This window comes from Notechis scutatus, chromosome 1 (genome assembly GCF_049901735.1).
Source record: "Notechis scutatus isolate UNSWTSFEM ecotype Mainland chromosome 1, rNotScu1.2, whole genome shotgun sequence".
Lineage (NCBI taxonomy): Eukaryota > Metazoa > Chordata > Lepidosauria > Squamata > Elapidae > Notechis > Notechis scutatus.
Genome location: NC_142009.1, coordinates 122,064,057 through 122,081,649, shown reverse-complemented (window position 1 = coordinate 122,081,649; position 17,593 = coordinate 122,064,057). Strand labels below are relative to the sequence as shown.

Here is a 17,593-nt window from a genome sequence, read left to right as displayed (position 1 = left end):
ATGAAAGTGCCCGGTGAGCTCCCAACCTTTTCATTATGGCGTGGCCGGTATGGCTTCCGAAACATCAGCTGGGCGCCGCCATCTTGTTTTGATGAAAAAGTGCTTCCGGTGAGCTTTCTACCCGGAAAAGCTCACCGGAAGCACTTTTTCATCAAAACAAGATGGCGGCACCCAGCAAGCCAGCGGCCCGGTAGGACTTGTTCCACGGACCGGTACCGGTCCGCGGACCGGTGGTTGGGGACCCCTGATATAGATGATAGATGGATTGTGTGTGTGCATGTGTGTGAAAAGGGGGGAGGGGGGAGGGAGGGAGAAAAAAAAGAAGGGGGGGGGAGAGAGAGAGATGATAGATTATGGTATAGTGGCATGTGGCAATTCATGACAATTCAGCAATATAGCCTAATATAGCACGGCAACACAGGGTACACGGTGGGGATGCTGACTAAAGAAAAAGGTTTCTTCAATTTCACTTAGTGCCACTGCCATTTTCATGAACAACCTACAGGCGTGAATGGCAACAAACCATGCCAGGGATCTGTGGGATTCCTTATGTAGCGAGTTGGCAGGTCATGTTACCTTAATGGAGATAGCTTCCCATCATCCCAACCTGGTTGAACAAGCATTTATTGGGTGCCTAGGCCCCAGTAATACAAGAAGAATTCTCCCAGCTACTTAATCCAGATGGAGGAGATGGAGTTAGATCAGTCCATCTCTGTACATCAAGCAAGAGATAGATAGATAGATAGATAGATAGATAGATAGATAGATAGATAGATAGATAGATAGATAGATGAGAGAGAGGGAGGGAGGGAGGGAGGGAGGGAGGGACAGACAGAGAGATAGATAGATAGATAGATAGATAGATAGATAGATAGATAGATAGATAGATAGATAGATAGATAGATAGATAGATAGGGGAGGGAGGGAAGGAGGGAGGGAGGGAGGGACAGACAGGACAGACAGAGATAGATAGATAGATAGATAGATAGATAGATAGATAGATAGATAGATAGATAGATAGATAGATAGATAGACAGAATGAATGAATGAATGAATGAATGAATGAATGAATGAATGAATGAATGAATGAATGAATGTCCATCAGACCCTGGAAGTGACACAAGGCATAGGTAAGGATCTCTTAGTAAAACCTCCTCTGGTTTACTGGGACTTCTCCTCCAGATCAGATCAAGTTCTGACAGATGACTAAGCTCACCATTCTTACTCCCCAAGATTAGGGAGAGCAGTTTTGCTCACCAGCAAGGAGACCCATTTAGCACCTTAACTACCTCCACAGTCATTTACTAGGAAAGCCACCAGACACAAGCTTCACTAATGAGGCAGACTTAGGATCAACTATAGGGGACAGAGCAAATGTATGTCAACACAGTCTGTGCCCTCTGGAAGGCAGGAGATGAAACTGGTTCTTTGCATATGCCGTATGGATCTGTCCCTCATAATTTGGAAAATTCAGATATAAAGACAGCCTAAAACTTTGACAATCAAATACAAAATAAAAATAAAAATCTACCAATATGAGTTATTGCGATTAAATAGCTAGGACTGGTATTGTTGTTATATAATATTAGCAAAAACAATTGAACTTTTTGATCATTTTCATTCACAAAGCAATTTACTTGTCAGGGCTCCGGCATCCACCCCCATTTAAATCGTAAGTCTCTAGATGCACCTCTCAGAGTTTAAAGATTTATTAGGAGTGAACATGCCGGTGCTACCTGGGTGCAGCCGACTCTGAGACACATCATTCATTTCACCCTTGACCCAGGTCTTCCCCCCACCCCCCGGGTGTATATTCTCCAATGGGACAGATCCATAGCCAAGAGTCATCAATCATGCTCTCCAGTAATAGTCTTGCACACCAGAAGCTTTGAAAACATTTAAGGAATGTATTACTTCCCCTACTCCCTTTCTGCTGGCAAATCTCAAAGACGAGAAATATTTTTGAGTTGACATTATATACAATTGAAATAAAAAATTTAAGTAAATCTACATTTTTGTATTATGTACAGAATGCTGCAAATTTAAGAGCAGCTAGGGTGCTAGCTAGGTGCCCTTAGCACCCGGTTAAAATGAAACTCCAGTGGATTAAGATTGAGCCTCTCTTAAAAGATTGTTAGCAAGTGATTTATTAGCTTTGGTGTAAATTAGAAACAGATTCCATGTTAATAGAAAATCCTTAGGATTATTGAGGCCCATTTCTGCTTTTTTATCTGGCTTAAGACCTTCTCCACATTATGAGCTCTCCTGCTTTGTCTCACTGTTCCTTCATTAAAGGAGGTTATCAATCTTTTCTTCTGTTGGGCACTTTATCTAGTAATACAGTGTGAGCACATGAAAAGCTGAACAGAAAACAATCTAGAATATTTTTTTTTAATTTCATGACTAGCTCTTTTTCTATATATATATTTCATACACTTACCAGTTTTGAAGGTAAATTATGGGGGCAAACTCATTTCTCCAGTAGAATATTTTTTTTTTAAAGGATTACTCATCAGCCTGATCTTCCTGCTTCTATATTGGGCCTATCCAGGCAGTGAGAAGCAGAATAAACCAAGCAGGAGCCGTACTTTAATAAACTTCAGAAAGAATTTTATAACTCTCGGGCAACCAGCAAGATTATCTAGCATCATCATGCATCACTGGTACACTTGTACAATGAACAAAGCAAGCATTTTTTATTTGTGTCCAAAATTGTAAAGGAAAATAGGAGTCTCCAAGATCTACAAGACTATTGCAACTTGAGGGGTTTAAAAAGCAATGATTAAATTCAATTGTGTTGCAACATTTTTGAGTCAAACTAATTTCATCTTATATTAGAACTATACTGCATGCAATCTTTGTCTTTGTTGCCTTACTATTCCCTGTCCTGTTTGGAAAAATGTTGTTTTCCATATGTGAACAAGAGATTTAAAAGTGTTCCATTGGCACCAAAGGATTAAGACAAAATAAAATTCCATGGTGCAAAAGGAATAGAAAAATTTAAGCTTCTCTCTCTGTATATATGTGTTCCCAAATGAGATTGTATGTACCATGTTGGGATTTTCTTTTTTTTTTTCTTTTTTTGTAAATTTTATTTGAGTTTTCACAAAGAGAAAAAAAAATACAAATAAAACATCTTTTTTGAAAGTAGCGTAATCCCGGGTTACATTTCTTCATACAGACACAAATTCAGGTTCATGCTCATTTTTATATTCTATTCCGTATCTTATTACTATTTTACATTTTCTGCATAGCTTCTCCCCTCTTTTAATTTTCTCAGTTTTATTTTAATTATCTCATCTCAATTCAAATCATTGTATTTATATTTTTTGTCTGTCCTGTTTCAATTATCTATTATCTTTTCTCATTAAACAAAATTTCTCCTGTAGTTACTGATTGGAGTATGACGCCTTTATATCTTTTCCCTAAAGTTGTAACATTCAATATAATACATAACTTCCATTCAGATTCTGCTTGGTACATTCTTAAAATACACACTGTATTCTTTAAAAAAGAAAAAAATTATAAATGTATATAATTAAAACAACATTCCATTCCAATTCAATTCTATCATTAATATTAATATTCATTAAAGTCTTAACATCTTTAACATTACTTTTCAATTAAATATCATACTTCTATGGGAACAATTATAAGCTTTCCATAATTAATCCCCCCTCTTCACGTATATTTTATAAAACATCAACTAATTAAAATGTTCCCGTTCCTTCCAAATTCAATTTTCTCATTTATTTTATTTCACTTATTTTATTCACAAACATTTCACTAAATTACACTAACTATTTTATCCCTCATTTTAATCATACGCTGTTTCCAATTTTCTAAAGTTATTTCTATTACTAATATAACAATACAATCTTATGTACCTTTACAGAATCCCTTTTTCAGTTAGATTTTCACCCATTATCTCTAAATAGGTCCTGTTGCTCCGGTCCTTTGTAACTTCTTTTCCTTTCCTTCTTCCCTCTCTTCTTCTCTCTCCCCTTTTTACCCCCTTGTCTCTCTACCTCTATTTCTCTCTTCTGTATTCCCCTTTTCTGTTGCTTTCCAGTATTATACTTATTTTTCGAATTATTTTTCTTTTCTTTGGTTGTTTTTTAAAGTCTTAAATTCTCCATTCTCTTTCCCCCCTTTCCTTTTTCTTCCCCACATAAAATTGCTTGTTCATTAAATATGGCTTCTTCTTTGTCCCAGTCTTCTTGTTTTGCAGTCGTTTCTTGTTGTTTCTCATAGTTCCAAATCTCCATTTCTAAGAATTGAAAAACAAAGCCAAAAGAACCCTTCCCTTCTTGTGCATCTTCTTTGTACTTTTTAATCTCCATTTTCAATTCATCCAGAAGTGGTGCCATTGTATAAATTTTTAAACAACCAACTGATTGATTTTAGTCATTCAAATATAATAACCAAGAATCCAAAGATCACCAAATAATCCAAATACACGCAAGTTGTTCCTTTTTTGCTCTTTTTTTTTTTTCACTTTCTCTTCCTGGGGTTACTATTTAGTTGCAAAGTTTCAGTTAAAATGTATCTTTTAGAAGTCTTGTTGAAGTTTTACTGTAGATTCTTTTTAATTCCAGGCAGTCTCCTCCCTCTTCCAGATCCTGCCCTTATTCTTTTTCTCTCCCTTCCTGCTTATGAAAAAGAAAAATTTTAATGTCCAGAAATCTTTATTATCCCTTTGGCATTTTGTTTTATTTTCAGCTTAATTGCCTATTGATGTCAAAGTGGATTTTTCCGATTTCTTATTTAAGTCTCTTAATTGTCAGTATAGGAAAGGAGAAAGAAGGAAAACAAAGCCAAACCTTTCCCTTTTCACTTTCCTTCGCTGCTTCCGACTCTTCTTTGGGAGCGATGTTATTTTTTGTAAGTTTAAATTCCAGAGTACCTTAGTTGTTGCTCTTACAATGTAACCTGGTCAGCCAAAACTTTCACTTCTTATCTTCCTCCTGCACATTCTTTTCCGGTAGAGTTCTCCTTTGTGGTGGCCATTTCTGACCACTGCTGCAACCACCTTTGGGAAAGGGAGTAATGGCCAGCTGAGGAGGAGAGATGTGGCTCTCCTCAACCCTGCTGGTGGTCTCCCCCCTCTTCACCACCTCTACGGGGTGGCTTAGCTCTGAAACCAGCTGGCTCGGGGCGCTCCAGCGGTGAGCCCAGACAGAAACCACGCACGATCGCGGATTTCTGTCTGTCGCCGAAGCCCTTCAAACCGGAAGTCTGTATGTTGGGGTTTTCTTAAAGGGAGAATTTCTGCAAAGTGATTAAAATATAGATATCATTTGCATCCTTTAAGCTTATGGTCCAAAGCCAGTTCTTCATATATAACCATCCCTAGAAGAGAAGCTATGCTACTTTTTCCTGTAGGGCCTTTCAAACCACTGTTAACTTTGACTTACAGCAAAGTATGAAATCTGTAACTTCAAAACATTTAGTTGGAAGTGTTCGATCACTTCTTGTCCGTTATGACTGCCTCCTAATCCAAGAAATGTCAATTGAACACACAGTTGCCAGGGATGGTTGGTGAACTCTTCATTTCCTCAGTTTTCAGTTCAGTGCTGGAAATTTGTTTGGCAGCTTTCTTGGCAAACCTTCCAGTGTATCAGTGACCTCCCTTTGGAAAGGGATGAGAGAATGGACACTGAATATGGGCCAGGCTGACTCCCTCCAACAATGGTATCTTTTCTTATGCCAAACAGAGATAAATCGGCTTATCTTCTGATGACTGGTTTCCCCGTGTGATTTCTTGAATCTACTAAAACAGAAGAGGAAATGTTATTTCTATGTTATTTTTAATTGCGCTCTCTCTCTCCCCCCCCCCCCTCTCTCCCTTTCTCTTTGTTGCCACCCTAAATCTCCCAATTTTCACAGGAAAATCCAGCAGGAAGCAGCAAGAGTCCCTGGGACAGTTTCAAAGCCCCAAGCGATTACCAACATTATACCACCATCAACGTATTAGATTCAGAGGCAAAAGATGCTTTAGAACTAAGACCAGCAGAATGGGAAAAGTGTCTGAACTTGCCTTTAGACGTACAAGAAGGGGATTTTCAAACCGAGGTTTAATGACAGGTGAAATAAACTGAGGCACAAAGCTTACCCTAGAATCATTTTGTTTGCACTGACGCTCCAGAGACGTTGGGAAGCCTGACCCAGCCTGTTTGGACACCATGGCTAAGGCATATCAGCACCTTCTTGGGCCAGAAGTCAGTGGTTTTCTTGTCACACAATCGATTTCCACTAGCCAACCTAGTGGAGGCCCCAGGTGTACAATTCTTACCATCGTGTCTTGTAAGTACCCGTGGAATGGATTTGTAAGGTCAATCTTTATAGATAAACCTCAGACAACGGTTCATGTTGTAACAGCTTCATTTGGTTTAGTTTTCAAAAAACTTCACCATGAAGCACAATGTATATATTTATGCAGTTTTTAAAGTTTATAACAGTCTGTTTGGCCATTACTACACTTTTTACTTTATAATATTAAAATAAAAAGAAGAGGAGGAAGAGGGAAAAGAAGAAGAAGCAGCAGAAAAAGAAGAAGAAACAGAGGAAGCAAAGTTTTGTTGTCATTAAATGAATGTCTGTTGAGCTACATTCTTCATTGCTTTAAATGCAATAAAGTAATAATCTCACTTTTATATGAATAATATATTTCACATCTTTATTATTGCAGTTTTCTCTGGGAAGCTCGGAATAGCTTTTCCTGCTGCAGCTGTGTATAAAATATTTAAAATGTTGTATGGTGTAAATAAACTTTTGTCTACATATCAGTATTTTCAGTGCATTTTATTTTGGATTGTTGATCTGAAATTTGCATATTTATCATGTTTTTTTTAACAACACTGAAGCTGAAAAATGTACTCAGAATGTTAATAGTGTACTGTTATTACTACTTTGGGACTAATGATTTCTCAAATGTAATAATAGGTTTGCCGAGCTGTTCTTTTTTTTTTTTTCCTCTTCTAATCTATGAAGGCAATGTAAATTGGACTTGTCAGAGCATTGCTACATTCATTCTATGTAAATCATAGTCCTTTTCCCTCTTGCCACAGAAAGAAAATTTCTAGACAAACACTGTGCAAGTTTCAGAACACAGAGACTGAAAAAAAATGTTTTTTTTTAAATATACTGCCATCTTACTATAATGATATTTTATGATATTTTCTCTTTTTTTCTGTAGCCAACAAAGATGTATTATTTCCTTCAGGACTGAGGTACATAGCATGATGCTTCTGCTAGAAGAAGAATTATAGCAATCCACGTGTGATTGACCACTACCTAAATACAGTAGGCAATGGGTGTGCTCCTGATGTTCTTAACTTCAGCTCCCAGCAACCCGAACCCTGTGAGCATTGATGAGGAATTATGGGAACTGGAGTCCAAGAACATCTAAAGGACCAGCCACTGTCTATCTTCTAAGATAGTAGCAAATCACCTCTTAACCTCAAGCAGAATGAAGATATTTTTACCCAATATTTTGTATGCTGAATTAAATTTTATAGTATGTAAAGAAGGCAGTATTAAATAAATATATGAAATCCAACTGGCCTGCGTGGTACAATAAGACATTTTGAAATGCAAATGTTAGTTAAATGTAGAATCTTCCACCTACTTGTATCAGTTAAGCATTTGTCATTGTGATGGTTGCTGAGACACTTTTAAAGCATTACTGGATTGGGGGTGGAAATCTAGTTACCTAATAACAAGGAAAGGTTGGATTTTTCTCTCATGACTGCCTTTGACTTTGAGAACCATGATCACATCTTTTCAAATTCTGTAACTGACTCTTGTAATTTTATCTATTGGTTCATTTCAGAAAATTTATATGGTCGCCCAACTCACTTTCAGTGAGTACTTGAGCATTATGAGAGCCCAAGCAAAACTTGATGCAACAGATATTTTCCTGTAAAAAAACAGTAGTGAAGCTGGATGGAGGCACCAGTGCAAAGAATAATCTTTGTCCTTGAAGAAATCTCACACAGAATCAGCCAACTTGGGCCCATTGCAAGAAGTTTCCTCCCAATGAGCTCTGGCAGGGAGCTCATTCCTCATTTGGCAGCAGTAGACAAGGTCTCAATCTCTTCTCTTCCACCCCGGTACCAATGCAGCTAAACTCCTCATATACCCATCTTGGCTACTGAGTGTTAAAACAACCTATAAACCAAGGGTTCAAAATGTATGACTTTGAAACAATCTAGTTTGTGGTCCTCCCAGTATGGTTTATTTTGCAATCACTATTTTCCCCAAAATAAGACAAAACTGGAAAATAAGCCTAGCATGATTTTTCCAGGTGCTGATAATATAAGCCCTACCCCCAAAATAAGCCCCAGTTAAGATCATCAGCCAGACAGACACATTTTAGTACTGTATTTCTCTGAAAATAAAATCTAACCAGAAAATAAGTCCTAATTCTTCTTTTGGAGCAAAAATTAATATAAGACCAAGTCTTATTTTCGAGGAAACAGTACGATTCTACAAAAGGGAGAAGCTGTTGCTCAGCTGTGTTGAATAAAGGCAGAATTGTTTTTCCCTGCCATTTAAAGACAATTTCTAACAACTCAAATGCCATTCTGTGCATTATAACCAACTAGCTAAGACAGCTACTCTTTCTGGTTTAGACCTTTAACTGCCGCAGCAACCTGTGACCCGTATGGATGAACAGTAGCTGATATGACAATCACCGAGAAAGTGTTTGTATCATTGTGCCGATAACTTTTTAGCTCACATAATGATGTAAGTAGTCATCATATATAGAGCACACTATTGCTTCCATTCAGAACCTGGTGTAAGCTCTTGGTTAACAGTGAATTAATTTAACTGCATTACATTGCTGTAACTAATGCCATTTTCAAAAAGTAGATGATTCCACCATCACTACAGGACTATGAAGTTGAGCCAGCCTGACATTTTCCCACCAAGTTTCTATCAATTCCACCTGCAGAGCTTGTGCTGCTCTGCTTATGCTGTCAACTCTCTTTTGGCAAAGGGGGAAAACAATCCACCAAAATTTTGTTCTGTAGTTCCTGCCTTGAGAACAAACCAAACTACCCTTTTTTTTCGATAACCTTTGCTGGGATAATCTTTCTCCTTGACAAATAATTAAAATATATTAATGCACTTATAGTCAATATTTATTATTATTTTTTTAAAAAGTATGATTTAGATTGTAAGCTATTTTGTTTAGTTGAATTAATAAATTGACTGCCTTCAAGGACATGGTCAGGTTCATGAAAAGAATTGTTTGATTTTTTAAAAAAAATATTAGTATAAATCAGGACTGTATTGAGGGGTTTCGTCCTTGCTGTATGTATATAATGACAAAGAGTTAATGTTCTGATTTTTATTTATTTATTTATGATTCAAGCAAATACCACATGAACTAAAACACACATCGCAATTAAAACAGGAGCAAATATTAACATAAAATCAAGTAAATCAAAACGATGAAAGAGGCACCCATCAGTTTCTATAGGCTAATGCTACAGATGGAAATAATTTCTCCACTTGCCTTCATAAACATTTTTCATTTAAAAGGAAAACAATGGTCTTTTCATCTTGGGGGAATTTTACATTTAAATAGGCTTATACATTCTGATCTCTAATGTGAATATAGTGCGCATAAGAATTGAGATGCAGATTCAACTTCCATGCATATGTGGGTATGATTTTCATATAGGAGGTTGTTGCCTTGATGGATAGCATGTTAGCTCAGGTCAGAGAAAAAAGGCTTTCCTATGCATGATCTTGAAAAACTAGTTAGGAAGAATGTAAGGAGAAGGGAAAATTCTACCATAATAAATATAATTGTTAGCCCAGAATAGCTAAGTCCCAAATCTCCCCCCAAAAAATCTGCTAAAGTTTCATGAAGCCTTAGGATAAATATGGTTTTGACCAACCACAATGTATCCATCAATATTCTAAGTCAGCAAGGACTGGGCCAATGCTGCTAAGAGACATACAAATTTGGAAGCAGACTTTTCCACGTGAATCCCAAACTATAGGGATGGGAAGTATTCCAGAAGTGGTTGGAGCTCCTCTAAAGACGAAAGCCTAAGCTTCCGTTGGTGGAAATGATTGAGGCAGCTTTACCAGTAATTGTTGATCATCAGTAGTACAAATCAGTTGTCTAAATGAGAAAGCAGGAAAACCTTTAACTTCTCCTCTGTAACTACCTTATTTGTGTGAGATGCTTGTGTTAGATAACTGTTTGATCACATTTGTCTTTGGTGGCATTTGGGGGAGATTGTTCACTGTCAGTTTCCCAGGTCTCCCATTCCTCCTTTATCCTTCCCTTCCTCAAGAAAGGAAAAAGAGTTTTAAACAATTAACTCGCTTGACTATTCAAAATTACTCAGGTTTATTTATTTATTTTTAAAAAAACCAAATTAACCTTTGAAAACATTTTTTTTTTAATATTCTGAAGTTTGAACTGCTAGCCAACATTTATAGTCTTCTCTGAAACAATACTGAGTTGGACACCTGGCCCTCCAAGTTGGCTTAAGCATAGGCATTGTCACAGGATTAGTTATCATTGTTCGTAAACCAGGCAATTATGGAGAACAGGGCTATTATTCTTACTTAGTCTGGAAGACATATTGAGTATGTCTATGCAGACTACAGATTACAGTCTTTCTCTGCTCCGCTCACTATTAATTCTATACAATTAGCTTTGTAGGATGCCTCATTCTAAAAATACATAGCTAGGATCTACCCAAATATAGGTACTTTTAAAGTGCAAGCATTAATAACTTAAAGGTCTACTTTTATCTGGGAATAGAAATAAACTCCAAGATAAGTCTACTTTTGGCCTACAAAGCCATGTGGTTAAAAATGCTGGTCTGAAGTGAACTGAAATGCATTTTCCCAGCCTTCATAATATTTTTGTGATATTTAATAAGTGTCTTTTGACAGGCGGTTGTTCATCCATTATGTTGAAATCAAATAAAGTCAACTATGGTGGTCATGGTGGAAAGATCAGAGTTATGTATGTCATTATAAACAATAATGCTGATAAAAGAATACTATCCCTCAGGCATTTTCTCCACTTAAAAGCAAATAACTGTTTCTTCATTGAAACTTTCCTCTACTGCAGAATTCATGGACATAAAACAATAGCAGGAGCATTGTCTCTTTCTGTAAATACATAGGTCTGCCTACTTTCGATGCAGTGGTGGTATTCTACCGGTTTAGCCCAGTTCTATGGAGCCGGTAGCGGCGATGAGCAGCGGAGACCAAACTGGTTTTCTCTGCTGCTCTGCTGTTGGGCCCACCTGCCCACTCAGGCTCCCATACTCACCTTTATCCTCTGAATTTGAAGCGCAGCTGCTTTGCGCGGCACAGCAGAGTGCCGCGCAGCAGCTGCTGAAGCACCCAGGAGAGTGCAGGCTTGCAGGAGGTGAGTTGGAATGCCTCTGTGCCTGCACAAAGTGCGCATTTGGCATGTGTGTGCATGCAAAGTGTGTGCACACGCACCAAGTGCATCCACCAAGCAATGCCCACCGAACCCGTGGTAAAAATATTTGAATCCCACCACTTTTTCGACGAGATTCCTACTTCATCTTTTGCATATACCATAAAGTTGTTGGGTTTCAATCTGCACTGGAAGCAACACTTTGGATATATTTGCTGAGGACAATTCAATCCCTCGTTCCATTTTTTAAGAAGAAAATCCATTTTTCCTTCCCACTGTGTCTCAAAAAGGCACCAGCAGTTCTCTAAATGAAGTTCAGTCTTTGATAAGAGAGATCCAAGCAACAATTCAGCATGATGCTTCATTATTTTTTGTGCTCTTGAAAGTTTGCCTGTGAAGGGTATATCATGAATATTGTCATAGCTAAAACTGGGTGCTGCAGTCGAGCAAGTTGAAGGTGTTTTATAAATAAATGTTGATGCAAGTTATAAATAAATGTTTATTTCTTCATGCTTAAATGAGATCAAAGGTGTGTTTCAGCATCCTCTTCAAGGTAGCTCTGCAAGCTATAACTCATTCTTCTATATTTTTATGTGAGTATAAATCTGCTTCCATGGTCTGATTTCAGCTGACACTGGACTAAGAGCTCTTTCACAACATGCACATCAATAAACAAATTAGATATTTTTGTTTCACATCTTGCGCATTTGGGAAGAACAAAAAAATTTGACTTCACATCCTACTTTTTTCATCACAGCAGTTTTGTATAGCACTGTGAGCATTCTTTTGTCCAAATGTAGATTAGAAATTCAACTTGTCAAGAAGGTAGAGTCCTCTGTTGTGGTTTTCCACAGGTTGACTATGTTGGTCAGACGGTGGAAAGTAAGAATTTTGTATTCAGAGCTGCTCTGGTAGAGCAAAATATAGGAGCTACGGTAATGCTTATGTTTGTTGTTGGTCTACAACAGGGCTGTCAAATTCCCTGCTCACAGATCAGATGTGTTATGTGCTGGCCACACCCACACCCAGTTTAGCAAAGGGGAAAAAAGTCCCAATATATCATGTGATGACACCGTGATGACATGAGTTTGACACCTCTGGACTACAACATAGGGTACCTTATATGCAGAATATAGAGTGTTTTGCTTACTGTGTCTTTCAACAAAAACTAAATACTTCATAATCTTGATGGGGGAGGAAGAATGATTCATAAAAATCAGTAGTGATGCCTTTTTCATCTGTTATATTACCATATTCCACCTTCCATTAATCAGGAAAGCTAAACATTTATAAATAATAATACATTAAAAAATAACACGATGCATATTTAATCATTTCAACTGGGAAACTAGGAATTGTCCTGTTTTTAAGTGAATAAAATAGAGAATTGTAGAGTCCAAAGAAGCTACTTAGGCCATCCATCCACCACAGATGCCAGTTTTGTTTCCTTGGACATACCCAATAAAAGACAACACTCTGAGTAAATGATTCCACAACCAAATTGTTCTTATTGTTAGGAGGTGTAGTTTTTTTTTCTCCTAATGTTCAAAGAAGAATGCCGTCCATTAACCTGAATCCATTATTCCAGGGTTTGCATTCTAGATTAAGAGAGGACTAAATTTGTCTTCAGCAAGGCTTCCCTTTAGGTAGTTTTGGAGTGTTATTCTAACTGGCCTCAGATTTCTCTTCTCAAACTCAGTTTATAGAACCCTCTTTGAATCTCTCCCTGTTTCTCAAAAGTACAATCCCTGGAACTGGATGCAATACTCAAAATAATCAAACCAAAATAAAAAGGAAGTATCACTTTCTATGATTTGGCAACTACTTGGAGTAACTGTTATTTGACTTGATGTTCAATACATGTCCATAGTAAAAATAAATAAATGAAAAGATGTCAATTTGTAATTGGATTCTACTAGGATTTTTTTCATGCATTAGTCACTTCTCTCAAAAGAAGGAAAGAAATTTATCAAGGAAAAAGATAAAAAAATTAACTAACTTCACAATTTAGAAGATCCTTTTCTGTCTCAAGAAGAAATTGAAGATTCCTCATTCATTTGGTTTTAAAAGATTGGAGCTATATATTGGAGGTATATTGAGAGCTCTATGCAATGAAACTTCATTTTAATGTATGCAGATTAACGTACATTCAAAGTGACAATAAAGTTATTCTAAGTCTAAGGAGCATAAACGGTCAGATTAATGTTAGATCAGCTCCTCTTCACAGTAGCCATACTGTGTCCCCTCTAAAACACTGTGAAGTGAAACATTTGTGAAGAAGTTGCCAAGACTGCTGACAAAATTTAGTGCCTCAATCTCTTCCCTACCAGGACCAGCTGTTTACCAGATTTTTGACCAATAGCATAAAGGATATACAGAACAGGATCCAACAGCTGAGAGGAAGAACAGACAGCAGAAATCCCTCTTAAAATGCTATTTTCAATTCTTCTGGGAGACGTTTTGAAATGTATGTTCCAATTAAAATGTATTTATCATATCATTCCCAGTCCAGGAAATTTATTTTTTTTTAAAAAAGAAAAAGAATGAAAGTCTACTGAAGTATCACTTATAATGAAGAAGCTTAATAAGTGATGAAGCTTCCCAGTCATATTTTATTACTCTTTAGACTGGGAGAAAATGGAAAGAAGCACCCAGAATCTGACACCATTCGCCAATCTTGAAAACCCGATAATGAAGAACAACACTGTCATACAGTCAGAGATACCTGACACGTCCTGGGGACAGAAATATGTTTCATTAAGAACTGTGCTAATTTGGAGGCCACAGATGAATTGTTAATTGAACTTTCTTGTAGGAAGACTGGTTAATTAGGTTACTGATCAGGCTTTACAGTTTGAAGGGACTTATCTTGTGAAAAGCTCCAATTTATCGTAACTTATCTTTATTCTAGCTAGCATTCAACAGGGAAAAATAACAGGGACCACCATTTTATTCACTGTGGTTCGTCCACTCTTTCTGGAGGAAACATCTATCCAGGCTAAACATCTGCAACGCTGCCTAAATGGAAAAGAGTTCAGAAATTTCATCAGCAAAAGGGTCAGACACCAGCATATTTCTGAGGTTAAAGGGTTTGATCCTATTAGTCAAATTTAACATTATTTGGACTGTTTATCCAGGGTGCCTATTAAAGGTTTTAAATGGTGTGGGGTGAAATTAAGAATTATGTGGTTCGTTGCACAGTTAGCCAGTGATATTCAGGCTAGCTTTGACATTTTATCCACTTATCAAGCCCTTCCCAAGTGAAGGATTTGGGACAGACAGATGTTGATGTTTAATCTAGTTTAGTTTAGTTTATTGTCATTGCACTTCGTACAACAAAATTAAATACTATCTTCAGTGTATATTATGATTGAAAATAAACACAAACACACATCCTTCACATTCTATACACTGAATTGAAAACCCCTGATATTGCATTAATATTTGATGGTGTTAGAGGTATTGTTGCATAATATAAACTGTTCTGAGTAATGCTGTCTTTTGAAATTGACTGATGGTGAATTTTTCAATGCCAATGTGTTCAAGTGGTGCTCCAGACATTTTGGGATTACATCCAAGGTGCCTATTACTATTGGTACTACCTTTTGCAGGATTAGGATCAGTACTATTATTATGATGGTTCATCATACAGTCAGCCAGACATTTAGACTAGATTTGGCATTTTTATCAACCTATTGAGTCTTTCCCAAGGGCCCTAGGCAGATGCTGTTGTTTCACAGTGTCAAAGGTATCGTCTCAAGTTGTAAGCTGTTCTAATAGCGATAGCACTTATATACCACTTGACAGTGCTTTCCAGCCGTCTCTAAACAGTTTACAGAGACAGCATATTGCTCCCAACAATCTGGCTCCTCATTTTACTGACCTGGGAAGGATGGAAGGTTAAGTCAACCTTGAGCCTAGTGAGATTCGAACTGCCAAATTGCAGGCAGCTGACAGTCAGCAGAATTGGCTTGTAGTACTCCACTCTAACCACTGCACCACCACAGCTAAGTAAAGCTTATTATTAATTGTTAATCTTATTATTTTAGAACAACTCACATCCCTCAAGAAACATCTGGCCCAATTTAGGTATGATCTTAGAATTTAAGTTGTAATTTGATCCCCAATAGCCTCAATGGTTCAAAGCCCCTTTTCTGAATTGTGATTGCTTCATCTCTTGTGATCTTTCCCAGACAAGATTGGGCCATCTCTGTTAGCCTCTTTATAGTAACATTATACATTAAATAGTAATACCACGTAAAGGAGAATATTTGTAGCTCAGTGTTGAAATGAGCGGTCCTTGGGGCTCTCTGAGCTTGGTTATTTTCTTGCAGACATTTCATTACCCCAATTAAGTAACCTCATCAGTTCAGCCAGTACTGATGATGTTACCTAGTTTAGGTAATGAAACGTCTGCAAGAAAAAAACTGAGCACAAGGTCCCCTCTGTCATACAACAATCCAGCAACACTTCGGATTTAAGAAGCCATGCTGGTCATTGAATCGTGTGCCTGTTGGTCACTGAATAGTGTGTACCACCAAGAAAGCAAGTTTAAATTCCTATTAGCTTTCATTTAATTTCATACAGTTAATATAATCATTCTTAATATTTAATATTTTTCCCTAGAGGTTGCAATACCAGAAGTTACTGTTCAGTAACAAGAGGAATGTTGCTGTTAACACTGCAGGCCTTGGGAGAGTATTTTATGCAGCTCCAGGACCTCAAGTTATACGTCGTGTCTTCTGCATAAATTTATCTCTTGAAATTCTGGCACATTCATCCATCTCTAGTACTAGTATAGTGGAAGCCCTGAGAATCCACATGTTCTCACCCCTAATTTATTTATTTATTATTATTAATAAATTTATTTATTTATAGTTAGGATTACATCAGATCTAAAGAAAGTACATTGGCTCTCTCTTAATTCTGAATCCCATCCAAGGTCTCAGCATTTAAAGTCTTAAGGACCATATACCTGAAGGAACTCCTCTTTCCATAGCAACAGTAAAGTCAAAAGAAAAAAAAAAACCTTCCCATTTTCTATATGAAAGAAAAGAGAAATATTTGGGTTGAAAAGAAAGGCCCTACTGTGAAGGCCTTTAGAATCCTTCCCTGAAGGAAGTATATCCACTGTGATCAAAAGTCCTGGTCACAAAGAGCTGGGTAGGGAAGGAGCAGAGAAGCACTCAACCAGAAATAAAGCAAAAAGTCATGAAACTATATTTAATTTCTCACAATTTTGTGAAGGATGATATCTTCTAAAGCATTTTATGGCCTCCAGGCTACAACCAGCTCTTTAGCTGTTCTGATTCAGCCTGTGTGGGTTGCTTTTATTTTGGAGGTGACTGCTATTTTTTTCCCTTCAATTTATATATGTACGTTCAAGGCCTCTGCACCTTCACCACCCCCAATAGCAGTCCCAGTTTCTTCATGTGGTCTCTTGGAAAAAATTAATTGTCCACCCCTGTTTAAAGCCATCCAAAAATGGATACATAGATTCCCTGACCTCTGAAGAGCTCATAGTGTGGCGTTATGGAGTAAAGAACCACACAAGTAGTAGTGTCAAAAATGTAAGTGGAGAAAGTCCAAAGCATGTAAGATTCTCTTGAATGTTGAGCGTGGTCCGGTCTGTGCAATGAGGGACAGAAAGTCAATGCACAGATACTTTTACAGCATTCTTTTTACAGTAGCAAAAATGCCATTTTCTGTGATTAGCATTTTGCCAAATCCTTGTCAAAATCTCTTATTTGTGGTGGGCAAAAAAATGTAATAAATAGGCAAAGAAACAAACTTAGAGTCAATCAGCTATCCACACACCCTAGCTTGGAGTGAAGGAAAGGCAGCTCCCATGACATCAGAAATAGATTCAGCCCCTTCCTAACAGCTAAGTCTGCTGAGTCTCTCCCTGTAGAGACAATATGAGTGGGGGCAGGGACTGAAAAGAGCCTCAAAAAATAAATTAGCACATCCCACAACACAGCACCTTAATTATCTGTTTCTCTAACAGTGCTATGTATTCTCCTCATGTTATTTGATTGTTGTGACAATTAAATTGACAGTTGCAGATAGATAGATGATAGATAGATAGATAGATAGATAGATAGATAGATAGATAGATAGATAGATAGATAGATAGATAGATAGATAGATAGATAGATAGATAGA

General features: G+C 37.3%; 1 protein-coding gene across 3 annotated transcripts in view; it reads left to right on the top strand.

The window, feature by feature from the left end:
* ADGRB3 (adhesion G protein-coupled receptor B3) overlaps nt 1-6,785 on the top strand; it is a 529,081-nt gene extending 522,296 nt beyond the window's left edge. For all 3 annotated transcript variants that reach the window (XM_087945171.1, XM_087945164.1, XM_026665231.2), the window contains one exon: nt 5,890-6,785. In XM_087945171.1, coding sequence (XP_087801297.1) covers nt 5,890-6,081 — 192 coding nt within the window. In that variant the 3' untranslated portion in view covers nt 6,082-6,785. The remainder of the gene's footprint in view (nt 1-5,889) is intronic.
* Nucleotides 6,786-17,593: the final 10,808 nt, after the last annotated feature.